This window comes from Tauraco erythrolophus, chromosome 26 (genome assembly GCF_009769465.1).
Source record: "Tauraco erythrolophus isolate bTauEry1 chromosome 26, bTauEry1.pri, whole genome shotgun sequence".
Classification (NCBI taxonomy): domain Eukaryota; kingdom Metazoa; phylum Chordata; class Aves; order Musophagiformes; family Musophagidae; genus Tauraco; species Tauraco erythrolophus.
Genome location: NC_141490.1, coordinates 6,136,594 through 6,163,867, shown reverse-complemented (window position 1 = coordinate 6,163,867; position 27,274 = coordinate 6,136,594). Strand labels below are relative to the sequence as shown.

General features: G+C 44.8%; 1 protein-coding gene across 1 annotated transcript in view; it reads left to right on the top strand.

The window, feature by feature from the left end:
- The window catches only part of BARX2 (BARX homeobox 2), a 34,098-nt gene extending 19,481 nt beyond the window's left edge, over positions 1-14,617 (top strand). The window contains exons 2-4 of the mRNA XM_086627043.1: positions 10,548-10,845; positions 13,461-13,545; positions 14,366-14,617. Of these exons, the coding sequence (XP_086483169.1) occupies positions 10,548-10,845; positions 13,461-13,545; positions 14,366-14,617 (635 nt within the window). The remainder of the gene's footprint in view (positions 1-10,547; positions 10,846-13,460; positions 13,546-14,365) is intronic.
- The last annotated feature ends 12,657 nt before the right edge of the window (positions 14,618-27,274 follow it).

Here is a 27,274-nt window from a genome sequence, read left to right as displayed (position 1 = left end):
AGGATTGGATTTGGCCTCCTACGTTTCTCCCCAGCGTCCCAAGATGTCTAGTCATCTGGCTGTCATCAGTAAAGACAGAAACTTGTTGTGACTTAAGCTTAGACACCCTGAGAGTTGTGTCTTCTTGGTGCAGTGTTTCTCCTCTGTCCTCGATAGACAAGTCCAAAGCCTGCCTGTAAATCCATTCCTTCTAGCTCTTTGATTCTGTAATCTTTTGGCTACCTTGCTTGCTGAGTCTGGGTCCAATGGGTGATGAGCTCTAGAGTTGAGTCTTATTCTCTGTAATGGAGGAAACACTTGGCTGAAGTATTTAACATGACTTAGTTCAAGAGAAAGAGCTTCAAATTGAAGTCGGGTTAATGGAGTCAAAGTGTCCCTCGAGACAGGTTTGGTGAATGATCTGGTGGCTTGTATCCCAGTAACTTTCCTGCACCATCTGAGCATGGTCGTTTGTGGAGATGTGCTTGTGTTTATTTCTCTGGGACTAATGTGGCCTGGTCTTAAAACTCCCTCGGAGTCCAAACAGTGAGGGCCTGGAATGGAGGTTCATGTCCAAATCCACCCTCCGTTTGGAGCCGTTTCCAGTCATGATGGCCCTGGGCCCATATATCTTAATAGGACATATTAGGACTGATCTACTTGGGTTCAGAGCACCTCCTTTCCAACTGAGTAGGATTTAAAGGTATCATCTGCTAAAGATGAGGAATCCCAGACAGAATGACTTTTCTGTAGCCTCAGACGAAGAGCGGGGCCTCTCTGAGCCATGCTCAGTTTTCCTGAAGAGTATGGATTTGAGTCAAGGTGGGGCTCCCTTCCAAAAGGCAGGTTGCCGTTTGAATATGTGAAGCAGAATAATTCAAAATAGAGAATTGGTGCGTGTTCTTCTGATTCATTCTCCACCAATTAAGCCAGGGTGCTATTACATTTGCCATGAAGGATTTCTTGAGCGCCAGCCAAATAGATTCTTTAAGTGCTTCTTAAAAAAAATTATAATCTTCTACATATAAATTTTCTTCTTCACTGAGGATCTGACAAGGTCCTGGCACGCTCCCCTGTTTGACAGCCTGGAAGAAAGGCCGCTGTGTGCAAGGAGAACAATCTAGAGCACTCAGGTGGTGCTTGCTTCTATCTTTCCGGCCATTGAGAAGAAACCCAACAGCTAAACGTCACTATCCTGTGACAACAGGAAACCACGGTGGAGTGACTAGCCCCAGGACAGCAGCACAACCAGGTCTTTTGACTCCCAAATTCAACCGTGCATTCCTCTCTCCTCCCCCACCAGTATAGCCTTCAAACAAAGCCAACTTGTTATAATGGGTATCGCCAACCGTGCCAGAAGAACCCTGGTGCCATCCTTCAGGGATCTGGCATCCCTGGAGACATTGATGCTGTAGGTGAATTTTTGGATTGTGTTTATGAGACAGGTAATTGCCCACATCCAGTCCTGTCTAAGGCAGGATATTATACATCTGCCTGTGGCAGTTCTTGTGTAGGGAGGCTCTCAGTCTCATCATTTGTTCAAGGCCAATTACTTACTGTGTGTACAGTGCTTTAAACGTGTAAAAAAGCACAATATAAATATCAAATGTCATTATTAAGTAAGGATTAATTATCTTTCTGGTTAGTTTTTGCAAAGGCCTCCGGCATGCATGCCTCAGATGCATTCAAACTTATTAATTACTGTTATTATGTAGAAGTTATACTGAAACATTATGGTGATAAATTACTAATGGGGACGGGCTTGAAACAGAAAAGCTGGATCTCACAGCTCCCAGCGCTGAGGAAATTCCACTTGTGGCTTTGGAATTGGGCTAAACCACAGGTCTAAGTGCCCCATTGCTTGGTGGGCAGCAGCTGATGCTTGTGTCCAGCTCCACACACCTCTGGATAGCTGGACAGGTAGTTGCATAATGAGAGATGCTTTAAGGAAGAGCATCTTTTAGCTGCAATATATTGTATTAATTATTATAAAAGTTAATGTTGACAGGCATCAGGGTTTTTGTTTGCAACTGACTTAGCTGAAAACCTGCCCCCTCAAAACATGATTGAACGTAAAAGTGACTGTTCTCTAATGTGCCTGGGGAAGGTAAAACAGGATTCCTGGATGAGCCCGAATTTTTCCCCACCTGAGAAGCTGTTGTCAAAAATACCATTTGACAAGGTGCCACTTTTTCCCCCCCTGCTTACACTTGGCTCATTACAGAAGGTATAGACTCCAGAAGAACTGGCCTTCAGTCAGAATGCCTTAAAAAGGATCGTTTTAGCTGCACTAATATTAGCTGTGCTAATTTTCATTCCTTTGCTGTTTTCCTCCTGTGGACGCATGCAGGTGAAATCCTGGCTCTGCTGGAGCTGATGAGCCTTTTGCCATGGACATCAGTTGAGTCTGGATTCTTCCACAAGGGAAGATTTGCCTTTTGCTATGAAGCAGACTTTCTGTGGTGTAGCTGAGTTGTGTTTATTTTTTGCAAGACTCACGATCCCTGTCAGGCTGATAGGATTTGTTGAATTGAAGTGGAAATAGAACTGTACCTGCAACCTTTGACTGAGGAGCTGTTAGGCTTTACTCCAAGGAGCCTCTCTGAATCCTGTTTTGGAGTACCACCACTCCAGCTCTTTGCGCTTCAGCTCTACGCTTAGATTTCAGGGTTGATTTTCAGGGTTCACTGCTCTGCTTTGGTGTAGTCACTGTGACACTTGTGATTCCTATGGAAATTTTGGCTCTGTGTATTTGAGCTGAGTCTTGGGACTATTTTTGGAAGCTTTCAAAACATCCCAGAAGTGCCCTTCACCTCTGCTCATGTGCAGAGGCTTTGGCTCTTGCTTAGCTACAATTGGCTTCCACATGTAACGAAACAAAAAGAGAGTTAGTAGAAAAAGAAACAACAAAAACAAAGATAAACCTCTCCTCCCGAACCAGTGCTAACTCAGTTAAGTGATTGAGCTCTTAGGTGCTGAGATGCTGGGGAAGAGGCATGGCAGTACAGAGCATTCTCAGGCATTCCCAGTTCCAGAATTCCCATTTAACATGTAATAGCCACAGAAAGGTCTGATTATAGACTTAAGATGTGGCACTTTTAAAGGGTCTGAGGATTGCATGCTATTTCCATCTATTTCAATATTCAAAGAGGGCTGAGCTCTGTAGGACTGTCTTACAGTAAGACCAGAAAGAAGAAAGGAAGAGAATCATTGTCTGAAGTGGTCAGCGCAAAGGATTCCTGACAAATTATCTGTTACCACCTCTCTGTCCAAGCTTTGTTAGGCAGGGATGCTAAAAACATTGAAGTCCATCCGTAGGTACCACCTCTGAGCTTGGGGCTTGGTTGACTTGTGCAGGGGACAGCTTCAGGAAGGTTTTGTGACTATGCCTGGATTCCCACCCATTAGGAGAGGATACAAGAGGGGTTGCTAGTGCTGAAGACCATCAGTATCAACGTGTTGCAAGGGCTGCACCATGCAAATACACCAACTCATGTCTTGGAAACCATCAAGCTGTCAACACAGTGTTCACAGCCTAATTAGCCCACCTCTCTTCAGGCCATAATTAGCTCAGGTGCAATCATACCCTGGCATGGCTGTGCTGCTTCCCGTTCTAGACATAGCTGAGGGATCTGTGCACAGCACCATGCTGTCACCCAGGTCATTTTTTTAGCTTGGAATTCAAGTGTTTGTTAATGACAGCACTCCAGTGGGCAGGGCATCTAGGAAAGGACTGGGTCTTGGGCTATTTGCAAGGAGGCTGAGGGACCTGGTTATTTCCCTTCAGCCCTCTCCTAAGCACTTATTGCTAAGGGGAAATGGATTTATCTGATATACACACAGCCTGTCACTGTTCTTCTCTTTCCTTTTGCCTTTACATCCTTGTCAGGGCACGTGGTGGAGCGCAACGTTGATCTTGGGAAGAACCTGATGCAAGCTGCCTTCTTAATCATAAAGTGGAGCTTAAGGAAAACGTTAGCAGTAGATGAGTGCAGTATTTTTACGTACACAGTGGCTTAAGTTTTTGGTGTGTTGTTGGATAATATAATGCAATGCAAATGAGCGAGGTATCTTGGTACGGCAGTGCCTGTGAAAACGCAACATAAGCATGGGGAAGAGACAAGAAGGAATCTTGCTGGGGAGGTGCTTAGCTGGTGGTAAGCTTGACAGCTTGAGGGTACAGCTCTGCTAACAAGAACATGCTCCTTGTCTCACCGCGTCTTGCCTGCTGCCTTGCCTTGACCGACGGCGTGATTGCTCTCGTGACAGGTGCACTCGGCAGGAGAGCCCACAGCATGGCTGTGCAACGATGCAATGCTGGATGTAGGCTGAGACAAGCCCTGCCATGTGAGGGAAAGTCCAGGAAAGACACACAACAGTGCCCGGGGAGAGACTGATCCCACCCTTGCCAATGCTCAGGGTGCTGGCGCACAGCAAAGAGGAGGCAAGGACGTGCAGGAAGAGACCCCCATGTCTGGGCGCTGCTCAGGGCCTGAGCCTGGGACAGATGGAGCAGAGAAGACTTAAATCCAATACCAGCAAAAATAGGTGGGGTAAGGCCTAATCTGAAAGCAAGAATTGCTTTGCTACTCTCAGTGGGGTTTCTGATGGACAAGAGAGATGCTGTAGGTCCATGTGGTACATGCTGGCTGAGAAAGCTAGGTGTGTGCAAGAGCCCTGCTGGATGCCTAACCATCCTTTGGCTAGTTCTAGCAGCTACAAGGCAAAGGAGTCATACTGACCTGAGAGGACATCCTGTGTCCTGGGGTACCCAGCGAGTATTTGGCTCTTGTCTTTAACCAGCTGACTCCTGGGCCACGTTGAGTTTGAGTTGTACCAGGTCCATGCTCAGCTCTGGCTTGGCTCCGCTCCTGTGGAGGCTGGAGGTCAAGTCCAGCCAAGATCCTTGGGAACGGCATGGCTGGCCAATCTCATTTTGGGGATCGGTGGTGAAAAAGTAGATGTAACACCCTCCCCGCTAAACAAACTGTGTATGATTCAACTTATTCTCAACATTTCCTTGCTTCTTTTGCTTTCTTCGCTTCACTCAGGGCTTGCTTCTTCCTTTCAGTAGGCTGGCTGCTCCTTCAGCAAAGTGAAGCTCTTTCCTAAATGAACTCAACTCCTTCTTGCTTCCCTTTTGTTTTGACACTCAGGAGACGGCAGATTTATAGACCTTCCTGAGTCGTAAGTTCATTTTCTTTTATTATTTACCTTTCACTGCAGCCCATTCTGAGTGAGATTTCATTCTGCCTCCGAGCAGGGCTGACCTGCCAAGAAGAGCTGATCCATAAATCTTTTCTTCCTTTTTCTTTCTTTCCAAAACAGAATTAGCTGAGTTTGCCTGGGAGGAAAATTGTTCTGCCATTGCCGGCAGTCAAACAGTGCAATTAATTAGTGCCTTCCCTTTTCTCTTCCCTCTCGTCTGTGTCTGCCAGGGTTGAAAATAAGCCAGGGAGAAGGGGGAGGGGAAAAAGAAGGGGAAAAAGGTTTCTTTGAAGTATTTATTTTTAATTAAAACTTGTGCAATGTGATCTGATGTAGTGGTGTTGTACCTATTGCATCATATCTAGTGGTCATAAGTTTGATTGAAACGTCCCAGCAGATGAGTAGAAGTGACTTCGAGTTGATCTGATGAAAAGCAAGTCTTCTCCATTCCTGGGCATGGACCTGGTGCTGGAGCCACTGTGGGAAGGTCCGAGCCTCTGCTGCTGTGCCCCTTGTGTTCACACCTGGGGTAAGAGGGAGTAAAAGGCCGACACGCTGCAGATTTATGCCTGGGATATTGGCTTGTTTTGGCTAGTAAAAATTGACATTCCTGACTGTAACCTTCTGGAGAAAATGAGATGAATTCTCTGTCCTTTTTTCTTGGTGTTACTGCTGAAAAGCCAGACAAGCGAGGAAAATAATACCTTTGCATACGTTAGATCGTGATATGCATTTCTAGGACAAATATTTTACATGTAATTGGGAGATGGGAGTCCAGGGCTCTTCCAGACCTGTTTGACTTGAGCAGACCAATTCATTTCAAGGTGGTGTGGTCAGTTGTGCAAGGGGCAGGTCTATTATGCACTGTACAGAGGCTGCCAACACGGCCTGATTTAAATAGCAAAGCAAAATGTTTTCAGATCCTTAGAAAACACTCTGCGGATCCGATGTCCTTTTTATTTTTAGCTCGTGGCTAGTTTTAACAACTGAGTGGCCAGATGTTAGCTTTAGGGAGATGGACAGAAATCAGAGCTTTCTTGCTGCTTGAAATTGAGACTATTCAAATGCTTAAAAAATAACTACAGGAAAACTTCTGTTGCTGAAGCACTGCTGCCTCAGTTGTGCATGGTATGAAGTATGGATTATGCTACTATTTCCCAAGTATTTGAGAAGTATTCAGCAGCAAAGTGAGCCCAAGACTACCCTAGGTTTTGGAGTGGTGATTAAGACTATTCTAATAGATAAAACTGGGACTTTTCTGCGTAAAACCGCCTAGTAAGAGACCACTGCCCCGATGAAGAGCATTGAGATCTTCTGAGTCCTAAACCACTTTTGGCTTCACTGTTGGACTGTGCTGCCTTTTGATCGTTTTAGATGGAAACTATAAAACACTTGAAGTGTGTTTCCTGGGTAGCAAACTAATTCCTCATTTTCTGGCTTACGGGGAATACTTTTTGGTTTTCAAGTGCAAAAGACCGGTGGGTCAGGGTTGGAAAAGGCACTCGAGCAACAATGCAGGAAAGTGTGAGTTCAGCTGAAACTGTTCTGGAAGGCAGGTGGGGAAAGGAAGAGCACTTCATTTCCATTCCTTCCCATTTTAGGAGACACAGCGTGTCACAACAGTGCAGAGCAGACAAGAGCTGCTTGCCAGCCTTTAATTTGTTGAAAATTAAGAAATTATTCCATACTCACAATACCATGTCAGTCTCAAAATACCTTTGAACTCTGGGGGATGTGAAATTTAGATCTAGCCTCAGATTTCGCAGTGTTTGGAAGCCAAGGCTGTATCAGGGTAAGAACTGTACGGATGGTTTAAGAGGAGTCATGTTAAGAGTGTACCTAGAGACAATGGGCTGGCTCAACTTCAGCTACCTTTGAACTTTGGGATAACTAGATCCAGAACAGGACTGAACTTAGTTTTCTTTACTTCGTGATGGAGAAGCTAGCTAGTGCGGTGTAGAGGCTGCCTATTTCTGGTTTACTCTATCTGCGAGGAGAGGTGACTGCTAAAGCACTGCCCCCTTTCTGGTCAACAGCTTTCCCCCTAGAAGGTATCTGCAGCCTTGAACTCCACGTTTTTCTCTAAACACTGTCCTTAATCTAACCATCCTGTGTCCTCATCAGGCTGAGGGCAGAAAGCTGAGAAGTCTTGTATACGGTTGGGCTGAACATCAGCAGATGCTTTCATGATTTACGATGGTTTCTAAAAGCACCGTCGCAACTGTTGGTGCCAAACCATCAGCGAAGGCTTCTCTTATGAGCACCAATGATAAACAAATATAAGGCACTTGGTGTCAACAGCCTCACAGATCTGTTCACCACCTGGAGCTCAAAGCAGCTCACCAGTTGCAAACCACTACTTGCACAGAAGTAGAACAGCAGTTTCAGAAGTGCCGTAAGTAAATAAGTGTCCTGACATGGGCACCAAAAATAAGCATGTGCTGAGCTTTTCTGAGCGCTTGGCGGGGTCGCAGCTGCTGGCTGCTGAACGTTTTGGAAAACGTATCCCCTCATTCAGGTGCTCAGCGTTTGAAAATGTGGACGTGAACAACTCTGATCTGCTTCTCTAATAACCAGCCCCTGGTTTACCCTGCAAAAATGGCCACGTTCTTGCTGCTGATCTTAGAAGGAGGAAAGCAATTCTTTTATTCCTGATCACACCCGATCATTAGAAAAATATCCTGAAGACACTTTCCCCTGTTTGATGGAGGCAGATTATTGTAAGCTCTGGGACTCTTGTAACGAGCCTCTCCCCACTCCAAGCAGCTCCATGTACTGCTACCATAGGAGAAATCAAATATCCCTCATTGCTCTGATATCAAATACCTTTTGCTGACCTCCCTTGAAGAGAGTTCCTTGTAAAAATGCTTTTGTCCAGAGGTTTCAGTCACTTGGAGCCTTGGAGGGGTTTCTGAGCTCTGGTGATTTATTACTCCTTAGTAATCTTGTGGTTTATGGAAAGCCCTGCTGGAAATATACAGGGGTACAAGGGTAAAAGTATCAATTAACCAGTGATCTGGTGCCAAAAGGACAGGAATGGGGTTTCAGGCGATGAGATAAGACTCGGAGAATGAACCTGCAGGGGAGCAGGAGCTCTGCGATAGGCAGATTTGAACCAGGACCTGCTAACAGCAGAATAAGGATATAAGATAAGACTGGATCCACTCCTTTATAGTGTGTAAACCAGGGCATCAGTTTTCAGTCTCCTTGTTCAGAGCTGGTTGGAACTGGGATCCGTGAAGTCTCTTCTTTTAGAGCTTCTGTGAATGAGTAGTGCAGAGAAGGGCCAAGTCCCAGGACCGCTGCCAGATGATGACCATCAGCACACCTCATTGCCCACCCAGGAACATCTCTTAATGGTGGAGGTGGCTTCAGTGTTCCTTCATAGGACTCTTGCAATGGAGGTGCCCTTCAAGAAGGGAAGAGGGTCTGGTTCTTTTTGGTAAATTTAGTTGAAACAGAGGAAGTCGCCTGTTCCGTTGGTGGGTTGGCATTGCTTTTGCTATCCCGTGGTGTCAGAAACTTAACTGTAGCGGGCACTGGGGAGGAGGATATAGATGGTGGAAGCAGGATCTGTTTTACTTTCTGTGTAGTTGACCAATGTCAGTGGGTGCATAAATATCAATGAGGGCAGAATTAGTAGTGTAAAGCAAAAAACAGCACACTCTATCCTAATTTGTGGTCTTTGAACAGCCACTGAGGTTGTAAATCAAGGCAGACTTTCTACCGGGTTACTTGGTGACGCTGTAGATCAAAACCATTTTCGGCTGAAAAAAAAACAGAGAAGGTGGAAAATGCTTTATACAATCTAAAGGTTGGCTTGGCAATTCTGATCTCAACTCTCAAGTACTTCCTTGGAATAATTTAAATTTAATGGAAATGTTTTGATTTTTAGTGTTGCAGAGATGTGGAGGCAAAAGCAAGGCTCAAGGCTCAGTCTGCCTAAACCCCAATCTGTAGTCACAGTCTCGCTTAAATCCCAGTCTGTTGGGACTTACAGCGTTTTGACTGGTTTTCCAAGCTTGCATAGCAAGTGGCTGGATTTTGCACAGCTTGCAGTGGTTGTGAGGAGAAGCAACGATCAACATCTGCACGATTCTTTGATGTACCCTTTGAGCTGCAGCTTACCTGGGACCTGATCCGTGCAGTCACAGCCCTTCACTTCGGGGAGGAGGGTAAAGAATATGGGCCATCAGCAGGCCAGGCTGGAAAGTCTTTTCTTCCACTGCGACAAGTTACTCACTGAAATAGAGTCCTTGAGGTCTACAGATCATTATTTTCATTAGGGGTGATTCATAGGAAGAGTTTGGCAATCAGGCCTGCTGGTGAATACGTTCCTTTCCATAGTACCACCTATCTAAAGATCTCAGAATACTTGGTGTACATTAAACTTTAATCCGTGTTTTACCACCAGTGAAGTAGGGAAGAAAGATTGTTTCCATTTTGCAAATGAGGTAAACTGAGGTATGGAGCAAGCCAGTGACTTGCCCAAGACTGTGGAGGTTGGTTTCAAAGTTGGATAGAGTCCCCTCTTGCAATGAGCATGCATTTCCCGTACGTGGCCCTATTTCCCCACCCGGATTTTAAACGAACATTTAATTTCCTGGGGCTAAGGCTGAGCAGAAATCTGTCTATAGCTGTAAATTCAGAAGGTCTCATGTGAATCAGAACTTCCTTTAGTGTTTGGGAATGTTTAGATTTGTCATCCTAGACTGGCCCTGACCTGAAAGGATTGGAGTAGAACAGTTGATTTGTTTTTTAGGGCTGGTATCAACTGGTTGGTATAAGATGTAGAGTTGAGAGTTAGTGAAGAGCCCTGCTTCCCATCTCCTCATCTTCATCTGCCTATATAGTCAGCAGGGTCAGTATGGACAGCGGAGGATGAAAGTGTGATTCATCTGACTCTTTCAGTTACCTACTAGAGGATGAGATGAATTGTGACTTGAACTCTGTCGTCTGTCACCTGTAAAGGGAGATTAGGTAACTGTCTCGAGTGAACCCTGTCCTGGTGTCTGCAGAGAAGCAGAGTTGCGTGGATGGGGACAGGTTTTATCATTTGCTGAGTTTAATCTCTATAGTAGCTAAAAAAAAAAAAAAGAAAAAAAAAAAGCGTTGGAAATGCAGACCCTCCTCTCCCTGTGCTAGGGATCACGTGTCAAGACTCCCAGCCCAAGAAAAGCTGAACACGTGCAATTTGGGAGGAGGAATAGATCCAGAGAGGACAATTCATTTGTCTGTGGTTGTTTAACAAGTGAATGGCAGAGCCAGGAAAGGTATTCCTGTCCTCTCCAGTGCTCCCATTACTCAACTGTATTGCCACTGAACTGACCTTTATCCACCTCTGCTTCCTTCCCTGCCAGGGTCCCCTTCTCTGAGGGCATATCCTCTCATCTCCGTCATCACCAGGCAGCCCTCTGTGGTCCCTCACCTCGTCCCGGCTGCCACCAGCTCCCGCGTGCTGCCAGCCCAGACCTCCTCGGGGACTGCGAGCTCGGAGACACCTGCCAGCGAGACCCATGCCAGCAGCGAGTCGGAGGCAGAGCAGCCTGCGCCTCGGTTGAAAAAGCCACGTCGGAGTAGGACCATCTTCACGGAACTCCAGCTGATGGGCTTGGAGAAGAAATTCCAGAAGCAGAAGTATCTCTCTACCCCTGACAGGTAAGTCAGTCTCTTAGACTAGGAAAAGGAATGAGCAAAAGGGCTGCTCTAGCCCTGCTTAGCTGTTCCCATGCTCAACACTCCTGGGCTGTAGAGTGCTGCCTTCCAGCTCCACAGAGATGCCTCTGCCGTTGGCCAAGGACATGAGCAGATGACCAGATTCAATTTCAAGTCTTTTTCCTGGGATCAAAGGTGACACGAACAGATTATATCCATAATATATTCCATTATATCACTGGAAATGCCACATGGTGATATATTTGCTTTCTAGCAGGCATCCAGGCTCAGAGATAGGCAAGGGATGGAGCAGAAGACTCTGGGGCTTTCCCATTCCTGCTGCACACTTGAAAAAAGGTGGAGCCTGTCTCCACCTGGGATCTGGTGGTCTCCATGGCAGCCAAGAGGTTGGCTGTGGCTTCAGCTGGCTGCTGAACTAGCTTCCATCTAGCAAACTTGGGTAGCAATTCAATGAGAAGACATTGGCCTGTCCATCAGCTTGGAAAACAGAGCCAAGGTTGCACAGAGTTGAAGACTACCTTGCTCTTGTGAAGGTACAGGCAAGTACCTTGTCTTTGTGAAGGAAAAGACAAGGTCTTAGGGACTGCTTGGTACCAAATGAACGAACCAAAATAAGGAAAGGTTTTATCTGGTTTAAAGGCTTTGAATCCTACTCTGCAAATTTAAATTACAGGAATTGGACAGGTCTGCTTCCTATTAACTTTATAAGCCTAGAGACGGTTCGAAAGGTATGCCAGACCTTGAACTCCACGGATGGCAGTGTCCTAATATTTAAATTGGTTTTGAATATCAGCCTTCTCCACTCGTCCTGCCTGTCGCCAAAGCCAAGGATCCCAGCTAGACCAAATTTCACTGGCACGGCCAGAGTGTCTCATACAGTTTCAAAGTTCCCAGTGCTCCTCTACTGACTTCTCCCAGCTTCACAGAACCAGATGGTTGACACTGTTGATGCAGCACTCGAGGCTGTTAATTTATGGTATGACTGTTCTTGGCTTTGTACCCGTTTGAGGCTGCTGATGAGCAATTCCTGTCCGTGTACCACTTCCCTTCTGTTTGTTTCCTCTGGTTTCCAGGCAATACTGGTTACGCCAATGTGTGTGGCAAGAGATGGTAGCTGGTTGCAGGTAACCAAAGTGTGATAAGACGTGCACTAAGGCAAGAGTTAGTCAAGCAGTGTTCCTCTGTCAGCTCATGGCTGGAAACGTGATGGCAAAGCAGTGGGTTGCGATCTGCATTCACTCCTCCAGCTTTTGGCCCAGGCACAAGATTGTACGGCTTGGAGAGCAACTGGAGCTCCTGGTTTGTTAGTAGGAAGGGAGCGTGGTACGATGCTAAATTCTGCTTCTCAAATAACAGTGAGAGTATCTTTAAATCGATGGGATACCTCGCAGACGCGATGGAGCGGCACAGGCAGCAGGCAAGCCAAGCCTTGGTCCAGAGTGAATCCAAAGTAGAGGAAAAGCATGAACCCCTGAGTGTGTGTTTGAGCACAGAGAGCTGGTGTGGGCTACGGAGGTGTTTGTAAACGTGAGAGTGAGTCTGACTGCCCTAGGAGCCCAGCTGAAACAAAAGTTTTATTATGAAAAACTTGGCCATGAGAAATCTGTTTCCCCATCCAAAGGCGGGGAAATATTTTTTTTCCAAAAAGTTCACACAATCCAGAGCACCTTGGAATGTGACTCTTGAGTTTGAGCTGTCCCACCTGCGGGTCTTGCGTGACTCTGCGGGGCACTTGCCCAGCGTCGAGGAGGATTTCCAACTCGGTCCGTTGTGCAACTCCGTTACAACACTGCCAGGCGCATGGTGCCGTCACCTGTGGGGAAGGGTAGAGAGTTACTCTGAGCTGCATTTGCTTCATATCCCGGGTTTTAATACAGAAATAATGAATGGTTTCAGATGAACTTGCACAGGTTGGAGCTTTGTGGAGGATGAATCAGGATTATGGGCTGTCTGCCACATATACCCTTAAGCTAAACACGCAAATAATAAATTCGCTTATAAGCCTAAATTGTCTATAATAGCAGAATGCTTAAGAAATTAATAGATTTAGATGTACTACTGCTCCGTGAGAAATGAGAAAGGGTTATTATCCCCATTATGTAGGTAGTGAAGAAGAAATATGATACAAAGTGCAGCACTTCCAAAGGCAGACGGATGCTGGGTGTCCTCATTCTTCACGTGTTTGCTTCAGACACCGTAGACCTGTTTTTCAGGGATGTGGTGTACCAGCAGGTCCCTGCTTCATGTAGAAATGTGGAGTGTCAGCAGTTGGAGTGTTCCAAAGCGAGCAGGCAAACTTCTGCAACTTCTAGGCTTGCTCATTTGTCCAGTGGTCACAGAGAAGAAAAGAGAGAGCCTGCAAACACCTACATATTCTTGCGTCTTCCGTAAAAGCATCTATCTTTACATCCTAGATTCATAGTGCTTTACCACTTTGGTCTGACCTGTTCTCAAACCAACAGATTAGAGAGACAAATAGCCATCTTTTCTGGTGGTCCCACTGTTGTGGGCTCTTACAATGTTGGGTTGGCTGCACCTGGCATCTGAGGTCTTCTCCTCCTCCGTGAACTCATTTCAATGTATCTCGTGTCTCCCAGGCTTGACTTAGCCCAGTCGTTGGGACTGACTCAGCTCCAGGTGAAGACGTGGTACCAGAACCGTAGGATGAAGTGGAAGAAAATGGTAAGTGGTCAGTTACCCTTTCTCCATGGCCCTTAACAACTGATTTCAAGAGAACAGATTTGGAAGCTGGGCAGTGACTTGTGTCTGTTTATACCAAATTTTATTTTATTTTTGGTCACTTTCCTTAGAAACATACTCTTTTTTTAAAAAAAGTTTATACTGCAACATATGTGGTGGGCTAGAGGGACCATAGGCAGTAGAAAGTATACCCGGCAAAGGGATGAAAGAAATTAGAACAGAACAGAGGGAAAACCAAAATATCTCCCTCTGCATTTTTGGCATTCCTATGATCTTAATGCTTGTGGGATTGGTTATGTGCGTAGACAAAAAAGATTGTGTTGCTCCATGGAAACCAATGCAGTTCTGAGAGCTAATATCATTAATTCTTGCTTTTCATATCTTCCTTTCACTTATTCTCAGCTTCATGGCCCTCTTCCAGTTAAAATGCTTTTAGAAAGGACAACTGTCTTAATAAATCCTGGTGGGAACCATGATGCTGTGACATTCTCTGGTGGAGATGTTTATGTATTCTGATCTCAGAGAGGAGATGCAGTTCTAGACCGTATCTTTGAACGTGTGTGACAGCTGCAGAAGTTACTGCCACTTAAGACAGATTTGGGATTAGCTTGGATACAGAGCTTTGGTTGGAAGTGTCTTGTTGCTGCAGTGATGATGTGAAGGGAGAGGGAATTAAACATAGGAACAGACCTGTCTTGCTGACTCCCACCTTTTACACAGATGAGAGTTTCATCTTTCTCTAAAGGATGTCTCACAGCAGCGGAGTTCAGATTGATCCTGACGATTTGTCTCTCTGCTCCAGGTACTGAAAGGTGGACAGGAGGCTCCAACAAAGCCCAAAGGCCGTCCAAAGAAAAACTCCATTCCCACCTTGGAGGAGATTGAAGCAGAAGAGAAAATGAACAGCCAGGTGCAGAGTCAGGAGCTGGAGGGATCTCAAGATCCCGAGGAGCCTAAATTGACAGAGGAGAAGCCAGAAGTCTCCTTGGAGACAGAGAAGTCTCCAGAACATATACCAGAGCCCTCCTCAGAGGAGACTACGACATTAAGTTAAAAGGGAAAGCAAGGAGGGAAAGGGGAAAAATAAAAGCAAAAAAAATATAAGAGAAAAACCCAAACCAAATAAATGTATGTATATATATATATTTAAATATGTATGTAATTGTGTGTGTACATATATATATAAATATATATATATATGTAGACCTTGTGCATAAGTCTAAAGATTGTCCACTTTGTGCCTTTGGGAATCGGCCATCACGGGCCACGGTGGAACAAAGACGTCCCGTGTGAGTGGTGACGACCCGTCCCTCCGGCGGCGCGCGTAAGCCTTCCCCCAGATAGCGATGGAGGCCCGGACGTGTTTCCAGGGAAAAACCACGTCTGGAAACCTGAGACAGCTCCTGGCAAGTAAAAGAGAAGCCCAGGGCTCCTTTCACGCCGCGGGAGGCGGATGTGTGGTGGTACAACCGTGTTGGAGAGTTCGGTGTGTTCGCTTGACTTTGTCCTTGCCTCTTCAAGTAGCGCAAACGCACGGAGCGCTTGGTCTGGTCTCGGATCAGGGACAGCTAATGGAGAGCTCTGATAGCACCGTTTCATCGTGCAACCAGCACTTATTTCTGTTAGGGATGGGCCCAACTTAAAGAGTTTTAGGAAGAAGTTCAGCCCCCGAGGTTTGCTTTGGCCCGGTGTAAAGATCGGAAATTCCAAAGCGAGATTCATACCCGGGTCGGCATTTGGATTTCGTCTCTCTTGGTTGTTTGGGTGCCGTGTCTGTGAATTTGCAGTGATCCAGGATAAAACTTTGAATGAGATGAGGGTTTAGATTTGAGTCTGCTCCAAAAGCTTTGGGATGCTTGGATCTGGGATTTTTGCTTAGGGCCCACTTGTACTTTTTGTAAGGTTTTCTTAAAGAACATTTAAATGTTTTCAGGGTTTTGGGAGAATGACGGATTTGAGAAGTTGCTGCAGAAAGTTCGCATTTGTTTAAGATGTGTGCCAAGAACAGATGTGCATCATGTTTCATAAAGTCTTGTTAAGGGTGCATTTTGCCCAAAGGCTGCAAGAGATGTATTAAGATAACCTTTATTTTTTAATTAAAAATTAAATATCTAAATAAACCAGTTGTTGTCGTTTCTCTTTCAGAATGCTAGACAGAGACTTTTCTGGGCTAGGTTTTTTTGTTCTAACAAACCCTGGAGAAAGCAGGAGTCATCCCTAACGCTGATGTGCAGCAAGCACCCTGCAAGGTTCCTTGTAGCACCTTGCTAAGGTAGGTGAGGGGTGTCGTTAACGCCACCTTGTCACTGGTGCTGGTGAGTGTGTCAGAAGGAGAGCACTGGTGTTTCAGCTAAATTGTCCATCACCTTCCCTCCCGCAGTTCTATCTAGGCAGCTAATAAATAGTTCTTCGTGACCCTGCGAAGATAATTTCTTAATATCCCTTTTTTAGGGTGCTGGTAACAATTCACACTGGAGTGACTTGTCCAAGGAGTGTTGAGTGCAGACAAAGGATTTCTTTTTTTTTTTTTTTTTTTTTTTCCCCCCAGTTTCTTGCTCAATGGTGTTTGGAAAACTTTAATTCCACCTCCGCGTTAACTCTGTAATGGCACCTGCATTTGCATCAGGTAATACTCAGATGGTGAAACTCTGACTTGAAGGAAGCCGGGGTGGGACATTGGTCTGCTCACTGTGTACTTAATACAAAATAATCAACTTGGAAAAGGCATCTACAGGTTTAAGTGCCTCCATGGATTTGCACCTAAACCTAAAATAAATTCCCCAGAGTTCAGCAATGCTCGTTTGCAAGAAACTTGGAAAATCCCAGGCATTGGATGCCATTTAGCTCTTTTTTTACGCCACAGAGAGATGGATATGGGATAAAAGATTTCCATTCTGCCCATTGGGTTGAAAACACAGACTGTGAGCTACAAAGTCTTTCCTCTGGCTTTAAAATGCATCGAAATTTGTTTGTCTTTGGACCATTGTTCTTTCCCCTGAGCCCTGACATGCTCATGACAGGCGCAGTGAGAGGGTGGCGGGGCAGCAGTTTGGTGCTTGTCTGGAGTTATGATACAGTATGTTGTTGCACATTCTGTATCTGTGGATGTCTTTTTTTTTTCTTCTCTTTTTCTTTTTCTTTCCAGAACTGTGCCTTAGTTCAACCGTATCTATTGGACTTGAAATAGCATTTAATTTAAAAAAGGCCTATGGCCTGTTTTTACAGGAATTAGATTAGATGGTCCATGAAATCTATAATCGTCCTCTGTTGTTCTTGGATAGTAACATCAGCACTGTTATCTCAAAATAAAATGTTTCCACAAGTCTTAAATGCGATAGTACTCGATGAGGATGAAGAGAGCAATTTACTGGAAATAATTTGTCTAATGAGTTGCACCATCAGATTGCAAAAAAGTCTGCGAGAGTCTCTACCAGGTTTATTTGGAAACCTGAATAGTTCACTAAATCAAATTTTGTGCACAGATCATTCCAGAAGCATAAAAAGTTGACCGTCAGGGAAGGCATCAAAGATATTTTAACTTCTCTGAGTTCAAAGTGGAAATACCTTCTAATGAATTATTAAAAAAATTTTTAGAAGTGTATTTTAAACGTAGCATTTGGAAATTTCCATGCATAGTCTTTCTTTCAACCAAAATTTGTTCCTTAAAATGGATAACGTGGATTTTGTGTTTTGTTGTATGGGATTTTTTGTGGGTTTTTTTGTTTTGGTTTGGTTTTTTTTACATTTGGCACCCAGTGGATTTGTCTAATTTGAGGAATTTTGACAGATTTACATGGTGGGAGGGAAGAAAAGTAGAAATAAGGAAGAAAAATTACTTCCACAAATAGGTAGTGGTGTGTGGTGTTTCTGTGCTATCCAATGAACTGGATAAATATGAAAATACAAAATTTGAAGAATTTTAAATTTAAATCACAAGCAAAGCAAAGTTGGTCATTTTCCAGCAAAGAGTAAAGTAAGTTTTTACAAAATGACATTTCCCACTTCCCAGATGCAAATAATTGTTTCTGACTCAACCCTGCTTTATAGTGGGAACAGTTCCTGTGATTTTTTTTTTTTTCGTTGCTAATCCCATTCTAATCACTTATGAGTCAATCTGGGTAAAAATGCAATACTCTAACTGTCTGGACTAGTTTTTAATGAGTCCATAAGATATTGAAGATGTTTTTGTTCCTGCTTTGGATGAGTAGCAATCTTAGCATCTTATTTTTTCAATGTGATTATTTTAAAGTGCAAAATTCGCTCTTGAAATGCTGTCTGATACTTGCTCGCACCGGATTACTTTCACTGATGTTCCTGAAAATCTCTTGAACGTTCATGGAAAGCACATTCAGAACATGGATGGAAAGAAAACAGCAGGGGAGAAATGGTAAAACCACGGAATTATTGCTTGGCTAAATCTTTTCATACCTGTTGTCTGTTCTGTGCTACATCTGCAGCTGGAGGAAAACATCTCCAGATTCTAGTAGAATTGAACATACTGATCCCAGATGATGTTGGTAGGCAAGTGCTCCTTTTCCTCTTTTTTCGAGGTTTTCCTCTGTTGGGCTTATTTTTGGTCTTGTCACTGAAATGCAAAGAATTGGGCAACTCTTCTGCTTTGCTTTGGGTTGAGCTGGGATGGGCTTCAAGGCTGGGCTGGAGAAAGCCAGGCTGTTGGAGTTTAGCCTTTAAAGGGGGTTATGGTGATGCCCAGCTCTCGTGGCTGAGAGTTGAGACCCAGAAATACTGTAAACTGAAGAATAGATGGTTTGAGGGTATAACATTATAAGTCTCACTTTAGGCACCCTTGTTCAGAAGCGTAGCCAACATGGGCCACTATCTGCAGTCAATATTGAGGAGATCAGCACAAAGAGGCTTCGTCTTCATCAACAGAGTGACAGCGAAGGGCTTTCTGAGTGCCTTTGCACTGATCCTGAAGATAGTTTTATATTTTAAGAGGCTATTGATGGTTCTGTCTCCCAGGCACCAAGATCTCCTGTCCCAGGACTGCTTGTCACTTATTGGAGGAGCCGATCAGAGACACATGCCCTTGGGGTTGAACCTTGCTGATGTTCAGGGGTGTTTGGCTTCCAGTTCTAACAGCAAGGAACAAGCCCTGATGTCGAAATCCGAACTCCCCTACAGGGATGGAAAGTTCTCATATCCGGAGTTCTGGCTGGGACCCACCTTTTATTGTACCCACTGTTTAGATAATTTTGCAAAGCACTGAGCTCATCCTGCAAGATGGTAAGTTCCCCCAGGTCCCAGCAAGGATGAATGGGCTTTCATCCTGTTTTGCAAGGAAAAAACTCGATGTATTCATTGAACTTCAGGGCAGTACAAAGAAATTTGGTGTTTGGGTGGTTTTTTAGTTCCCCCTTCTCTCCATCATCTGTCTTTAAGAAGCAAAATGGAAAAGGGCAGTGAGAAAGAAATGAGTGAAAAAAGAGGGGAGAAGGAGGAGGTGAAAGAAAAAGCCCAAACTGAAAAGCTTAATTGTATCAAGCTACATGAAAAAATGAAAATTAGGAGGAAAAACAGTCTTGTTGAAAAGTCAACTTTCGGGGGTAAATTTTGACAGATAAAGTAAGTTCTGGTTCTGTAAATACAGAGATTTTCCTGGGATCTAACTATAAGTGCAAGGATGGTGAGTGACAGGTTTTTCCTAAGCTTCCTCTTCTGTTGAGTAACTTAAAACATGAAGAACAGTTGGATTAGATTGAGGGTACAAAACAGGATTTGGGCTTAAATGTGTGTCTTGGCGAAGGCGCAGGTTTGATGAAGCCGAGATCCTGTGGAATCTCAGACGTAGGACATGGACATCCTGCAAGAAACTCACTCCTCTTTCTTCCCGAGGTCTGGTACTTCCAGGTAGGATTTATCAGGTTTTACTGTAAACTGGAGAATAGATGGTTTGAGAGCATAAATCTCTGGAGCACAGAGGCTTTCCTTTTTTTATTTTTTTTTTATTTTTTTTTCACAAGAATGGCACATTGCAAACATAGTAGTTGCAATTAATATCTCTTAAATTAGTGATGTGTCATTAAAACGACAACCAAAAAAACCCACAAAAAAGCCCCCCAACTTGTTGCTTACCTTGAGCTCTAGGAACCCATAACTAGACACTAGGTTTAGACTTGGAAGTCCTGGAGTTAAGGTTCGTGAGGATGATTTTTGGTGTAGAGATTTGAACCCTAAAATCTATTTTTCCCTAGCAGAAATAGATTGAGTTTGGGTTTTTTTTCTCTCATCACCAGATACCCTGTGATTTCTAGGCTTTCCCCCAATTCCAGACCCTTTCCATATTGTTCATCTCCTTGGACGTGCTGTGCTGACTCAATGGAATAATGACACCGTAGCACGGCAGTAGCTGGTAGGAAGGAAGCTTCTTGTCTCTGCTGGGATCCATAGGTGCCAAAAGGGAGAGGTGTAGTGCGAGGTGGTTGCCAACGGAGAGAGTTAACCCCTCTGGGCTGTTCTGACACGGCTGGAAACACTGAAACTCTTGTTTTGTCAAACAATTGAGAGTAGTAGTGTTACTCACTGGGAAAGGTTCCTGAAATCATCCTGGACAGCCTACCTTCCTGCACGCAACGGGGAGGAGGTTCCCCCCCCCCCTCCTCACAGATTAGTGAGAAACAAGTTTATTATCATAAAAGACATTTCATAAGGTAAAATTTCCTGGGGAAGAAGGCTGCTGAGCATGCCAGAGCACTAACGAAAACAGAGGAAGCAATGGTTACCCCTTGGGCAAATGCTTCTAATAGCTGCGTAAAACCAAAGGAACCAAACCCTTGTGAGTAAAATAATAGTAAAATATTTCAGGCCTTTACGCTTCCATACGAGGGCCGTGAAGGTCTTTCCCAAGCAGGTAGCTAACATCGTCGTCAAGTGCAAATATTACAAGTTCCTGGACAAAAAACTTCACCGTTCTCACCACACCCGAAGCCCAGCTCTTATTTAAGCTGAAGCAAAACCTTTCTTGGTTTTATCAGAGATGTGATACCCAATTCTGAAGCCGTGCAGATTCCTACAGACCTCCAAATGAGCTAGGGAGGGGTTAGCCAAGGCACGATCTCCTGCACCCCTGCAAGGGGTCGGAGGAGCTCGTGCAGCAAGTGGATTAAGTTAAAGAGGGTCTGAGAGCTGCTTTAAGTCAACCAGGTCCTGGTATTTATGCAAGGAGCAAATCACAGGGAGAAGGTTTTCAGCAGCATCCTTTGCTGTCACAGCCAGGCAGCTCGGGTGGCTGTTCCAGCAGTGTCTCCTCGTGATTATGATACTAACATATTACTTTTTGCAAAAGTAGCCGGGTTAAAAAAAAAAAAAAGGTGTAAACTGCGATGGAAACAGCAGGGCTTCTTCCTTGAGACTGCTGGATACAAACCCTGCAGTTTTTTGTGGCTCTTGAGCACTTTTTAGCAAGCTAACATTCAGGGGAAAGCTTATTTTTAAAGCCAGATGACACAGCTGCTCTCTGCGGAGCTTTCCTGGTGCCTCTGGGGAGCACAGACTCTCCTGGCTGTCTGGTAGCTCAAGGAGAGACAAACAAGCTGGAAGTGGTGGATTAAAAGTGATAACTACAAACAGGCCACCGGCTGGGGGTTCTCGCTGACAGCTGTTCTGCTGGGAGATTACACCACCAGCTCAGTGAGAAGAGAGGAACTTCTCCGTGGTCCATCCCTGTCCCTAGCGTATACGTGCACATACAAGCTCGATGCCCAGGGCATCCAAGGACCTGTCAGGAGAGATGGGAATTTCCTTCTTACTAGAAGCTTGGATTGCCCATAATTCCAGTTTCTCTTCCAAACCTTCTTGCATCTGCCCTTTCCCGGTCAGCTTCACTCCCGTGGGAGGTTCTTGAGGTTTCGGAGCAGCGGAGGGATTGCACCTCCAAGGATTCCCGGAGGCAGGAGCTGGGATCCACCCGTGCTACTCCCAAACCACAAGCTGCCACATCAGAACTGCTTTCTACATCCAGAACAATTGCTCCTTTTATTCTGTGGCTGTGCCCATCCCTGGATTGATCTGGGATGGTCGGAGGAGCATCGGCTTCTGGTCTGAAAGGACTGAGCCCTTGCAAACAAGGGATAGACAACATCAGCTCCCTGCAAACCTCAAAGACAGCAAATAGCTGGAGTCCAGGCCACCTAAAGAGGGACAGCCGGCTTTCTGTGCCGGGATTTGCACATGGAAACTTCTTCATGATGAAAATTAAGTGCAGCTAATCCGTAACGTCATCTGCTTCTCCACACGGAGATATTTCTATTATTTGGGTGGGGAGCGTGACTCAGAGAAATTATTTCCTCTCTTGTCTATGCTTCTCATTACTGGAAATACAATGGTATTTTTTCCCCTGCGTTTCATTTTGTGTGATTTAGGATAATGATGCTGAGGAGGTGTCTGATAATGGGATTAGAAGCCCAGACTGGGAGTTACCTGCCTTATTCTCCATGTACCTGAGCGAATATTTACCCCTGAGGTGATAATTAGATCCGTTTGTGCAGTGAGAAGTCGCCCATCACGAGCAGTAAGATGAAGATGTCAAAGAGCAGAGGAAGGCTTGATGTTTGCTCTAAGCTCTTGCCAGGAGAGATGGGATAACTCGTTTGGGAAGCGTCATTATTCCCCTTCCCGAGGACCTGCCGCTCTCCTCGTGCCACGTTGCCACCCAGGGATAAGCGAAAGCCCATGAACTTGATCTTTCCCTTTCCTAAAAGCTGTTGGAAAGCTGTGGAGCCGTCTCTGAACCCCATCCTGAGGAACGCTCTGCTCCCTGGCTCCCAGCCCCGCTCCGGATTAGGCCAAACGCGTTGACCTTTTGGACGCGGTACGGAGCCCATCTCTTCCAGCAGTAATTTGTGGAGAGCCCGAGGTAGCAGAGAGTGGGATTTTTAGCCTGATTTACACGGCACTGCCTGCAGTTTGTGTGGGACATGGGCCCGGGAACAAGGGCCAAGATAACTCTTCGAAGGCTGAGTTTGAGACGCCCAAGAGAGATCCTGATTTTTTCCAGCAGCAGATAATCCTGCCTCGGAAGATAGAGCTCCTTTGAGGGTGTCATGCACGGTCTCCTGCAGAAAGGGAAAGCTTTCTACCTTCCCACTCTTTTCTAATAGCTCTTTGTAAAGATCTGCTGTCAGCAGAGAAGCTCAGCTCTGGTTTTGGACAATAAATCTGGAGCAGGTAAACAGGGGAGTGTTGCCAAATCAGTGATGTCCCCCAAGTGCTCCTACGAGCCGTGTTGTCCCCTTCAGTGGATCCTATTTTTATAAATTTCCTGCTTGTTCTCCCTAACAGCTTAGTTTGATTAAACTCGGCGGAGTTACAGCAACGCCAGGCTGGGAAATGCTTGTGGGACGTAACACAAATATTCTCCTTTTCCCCGTGCAACGGGATTCTCCACCGTTGGTGCTGGGAGGTGCTTTCTCCAGATGGGATCCTCTGTGATGGCAGGAGATAAAAGTTGGGATGAGCAGGGTCTGTCAGGCTTACAAAGACCAGGTTGTTGCAGGGGGGTGTGTTTGTACTTTCCCTTTCGTAAATATTTCCATCTCCTTTTAAAAACAAACCGAGGGGGTTTGTACATTTCTGCTCCTCTTGGAAAGCTGCTCCAGGAGCTAACTCCTGGGATAGTCCTTCCTACACTTACTTATTTCCCATTTTGCTGGTTTTTGGTGGTGTTTTGGATTGATTTTTTTTTTAAAAAAAAAAAAACCAAACACTAGCATTGTCCACAAGCAGTTCTTCTCCCTCTCTGCTGCTTCTCTCCCTGGGTATTTATAGCTAGGGATCATATCTCCGGGCAGCCTTCATCCCGCCAGGCTCTTGCAGGCTTGTCTCATGAGATAACCTCCTTCCCCCGATCGCTCTGGTATCCTTTTGCTGCTTCTGTTCCAGGCTGAATTTATCTTTCTTGAACATAGGTGATGAAAACTACACATGTTGCTACCAAGGAGGTCTCGCAGCAGTGCTGTCTCCAGCACAAATACCTTATCTGGCTCATTTTGGAGTTATGGTTGCATTTATTTTTTTTTTTAGTATGGGCCACCTGGTTTTGGTAGCCAGAAGACTCCTTGAATCATTCACTGATTACCACGCTCATGGTTTGCTCCTCCCATGTCTTGTTCCCCTGTTCCAGTCTTCCATCTCCTGGTTTTCCTGCAGGTTCCGTACAATCCGTTTCGGTAATGGCAATCTGACTCAGCTTTTTGTCATCAGTCAACTTTGATGGCTCAACTCAGCTTTTTCTGCCCAGGGTTTTAATTAAAGACTTATATAAAATTCATCTCAGTCTGAATCCTGAACAATTCTGTTAAGAAACTTCCTTGAGCCCACTTGTCTCCATCTGAACACGTTTTCCTTTGATCTCCAGCCACCTCTGTACCCTCTCATACAACACCCCACTTTGTCAGTGGTGTTATTAATTCCCTGTACAGAATTATACAGTCCATGCAAATTACTGGTGTAGTGTGTTTCCATTGGCTAGAAAATCCATTATCTTACTGAAGAGAGAGATGAGGCATAGCAAACTTCTTTCCACGCTATCCCATTTCTCTGTATTTCCTCTACATTTAAGGTTGCTTTTTTTTTCCCCCCCAAGCTATTAAAGTCAGCGTTCAGTCTGTTTGCTTGTTTCAGATTTTCTTTCCCCTTCTTAAATACATGTGACATTTCTCCAGTGCCACCTCCGACTAGATTGATTTATTACGACTTTTGCTCTTGGAGTTGGTGGTTCTGTGATAAGCAACTTGTTTGCGACACACGAGCTCTGAGCTCTCTGAGCTTTGGTTCTTGCTGGATTGTTGTAGTTCCAGCTTTTCTGCCCTAATTTCACCCCGAATCATAGAATGGTTTGGCTTGGAAAGGACCTCAAAGATCATCTAGTTCCAACTCTCCTGCCACTGGACATCTTCCACTGCACCAGGTGGCTCAAATCCTCATCCAACCTGGCCTTGGACACTGCCAGGGATGGGGCAGCCACAGCTTCTCTGGGCAACCTGTGCCACTGCCTCAGCACCCTCAGAGGGAAGAATTTCTTCCTTAGATCTCATCGAAATCTCCCCTCTTTCAGTCTAAATCCATTGCCCCTTGTCCTATCACCACACACCTTTGCGAAAAGTCCCTCTCCAGCTTTCTTGTTGCATTAATTTTTCCTATATGGATTCAGGGTTACCACTTCACAAACACAAATTTTGCTTTCCGTGAGAGCGGAGATGCCCTTTTGCTAAATCAGGAGGTCCGAGTGGAAGCAGATACCTGCAGAGAGAGACAGAAAAATGGATCTGCACCTTCCACAGCAAGTTTGTATGACCAAGTACAGAGTTCCCAGGTACCAGCCAAGCCCATTTTCTTCTGAGAATTCAAAGGTCAGCCAAACAGGAGTGGGAAATGGGAAAAAATCCTGCACAATACCCTTTCAAACAGTTTTAATGACAACATCCTTTCATACCTGCCAGTGTTTTTTTGTTGGTGGGTTTTTTTTTAGCTCTTGGGCATTGTTAATTTTTTTTTTTTTTCCCCTCATCCTCTCTGTTTATTTTTGCTGCAGATTTATTAGGTGCACAGTTAAGTGCCATTTAGCTTTGCAGAACTGTCATCGCCGGCACTTTATGAATGGGATCATTCACTGACAAACTATTTAAACACTAAAAAGGGGGAAAATTTACTGCTACAGGTCAGCGAAGAAGCCAAGATCAACTGAAACTCAGCTGCGTTTCTCCTTGAATGCAGGAATGTGATGAAGGTGCTCAGGGTTTTCTTTACCGTATCCTCACCCTTAATTTATCCTCACACGTCAAACTGAATGTCTGCTCTGTTTTGCAGTGATATTTTACCTAAAATAATGCCTTTCTTTTGCTTTTTATTTATAATCACTAGTGGCCAACAGCTTGCCAGAGCCTGGAGATCTAAAAATGTGGCTGAACAGGCAGTCACACACCTGCTAATTAAGGCTATGAATAAGCTGTGACCAGTCACGCAGCCACTGACAACCAGTTCCAGGCAGGGGAATTTTTAGGAAGGTAAATTTTCAGGAAAAAAAAAAAAGCGAGGAGAGTTTTGGGAATCAAATGCAATCCGGGTTACGGGAGCCTGGGAGTGGTTCTGACCTTTTTCCCTTGATAACCTTGCAAAAAATCATACCATTTTGAAAAATTCCCACCCCATACTTGGCAGCAGGGCAGACTGGTGCATCCTTTAGGTTACAAACTTTTCAGGCCAGATCTCAGAGCCAGACTTTTTCCTTGGTCACATCTTCCACCCATGCAACATGGTAGCAACATCTATGGATCAGTGCATAGACCAGTGAGGTCATCGTGAGTGGGTCTCTGCCAACCTTCAGCTGAAACATCTCACAAGCAAGGGAAGTTCTGTAGGAAACTGTGCTTTATTTTAAATATTCTTCCTGAAAGGAAGAAGGTCTCCCTCTTTTTGGTATTATAATGTGTATAGCCTTCAAAAGACAGATCAAGTTGTCTGTTTGCTCCCGTTATTTTGTATGTTTAATGATGTCCTTCACATCCAAATCTTTCATAGTTGTCTGTAATTACTTGAGAGTGTGTAAATATATATTTTTTATATTTATTATATATATATATATATATGTGTGACTCAGATTTGAAGAAGGACTGGATGAGCTCCAGGAACGAAGCCAGTGGGGACTGCCAGGTGTTGAGTGAAGGACCTAGGTGGCCTCAGATTTCCCATCTCTCATGTCTTTGATGCTCTGACCCTGTGAATTCCACTGGTTTTTTTTCCCCAAGTGAAAGTTTTCTCCTCACTTCATCCTGGGATATTGCCAGGCTTACAGCTCGTTATACACGGGGCATCAAGCTGTATTGTACAGTTGACAAAAATGACGATTTTATATATTTTTCTCCAACAATTCCATGTTGCCATCCAAGGCTTCTTGACTAATCCACTCAGATTTAGAGCTAATCCTCGTGCACTCGGTATATTTGCGTGGAGGTATTTGAGAGATTTAAATGGACACCACTAACCCCTATGGGGTCTCGTTTCTTAACATACCTCAGAAACTTAATCTGGCGGCGGAAGATGAGACACAAAGGCTTCTTTTATGTAGCAATCAGCTTTAATTTGACTCTCCTTACAGGGTGAAATCAAGGAAACGAGAGCTCCACGGCCGTGATTTGAAATGCTTTAGCAACATTAGCGAATGCACAACTCCCCAGTTAGGTGAAGTGCCCATTTTACAGACAGGGAAACTAAAGGCACAAAGAGGTGAGGCACAATTCTCAAAATAACAAAGGCAAGAGTGGCGAGAGTAAAAAAAACCCAGGGGATCCTGTCTGGTAGCAATGAGCACAGATATGAGTTCAGCTGCTCATAAGAAATGCATTTGAATTCCTTTGAAAGGCTTTGGCTTGTGAACCAGGGTGTGAATCTTGCCAGAGTTTCTCTTAAGTTCTCCCAAATTCCTGTGCTTTTAGTGCATGGGAAAATCACAGACCTTCTGGTAGTATTTTATCACCTGCAATTCTAAGGCAGCAAATGCAGAAGGATGGGAAAGGTAGGGACGGGAGCAAGCTGTAGCGTCCGGGTCTAGACCTGGATCATGAAAACCCACAGTCGTGGTGGAGCTTGCTGTTGGGAGTGAATTTGTGAAGGCACCCAAAGCTGGCAGTCAACAAACTCAGCCTACAAATGACATACGTGCTCCTGTGGGGCTGTTCATCAGCTTCGGAGAGGT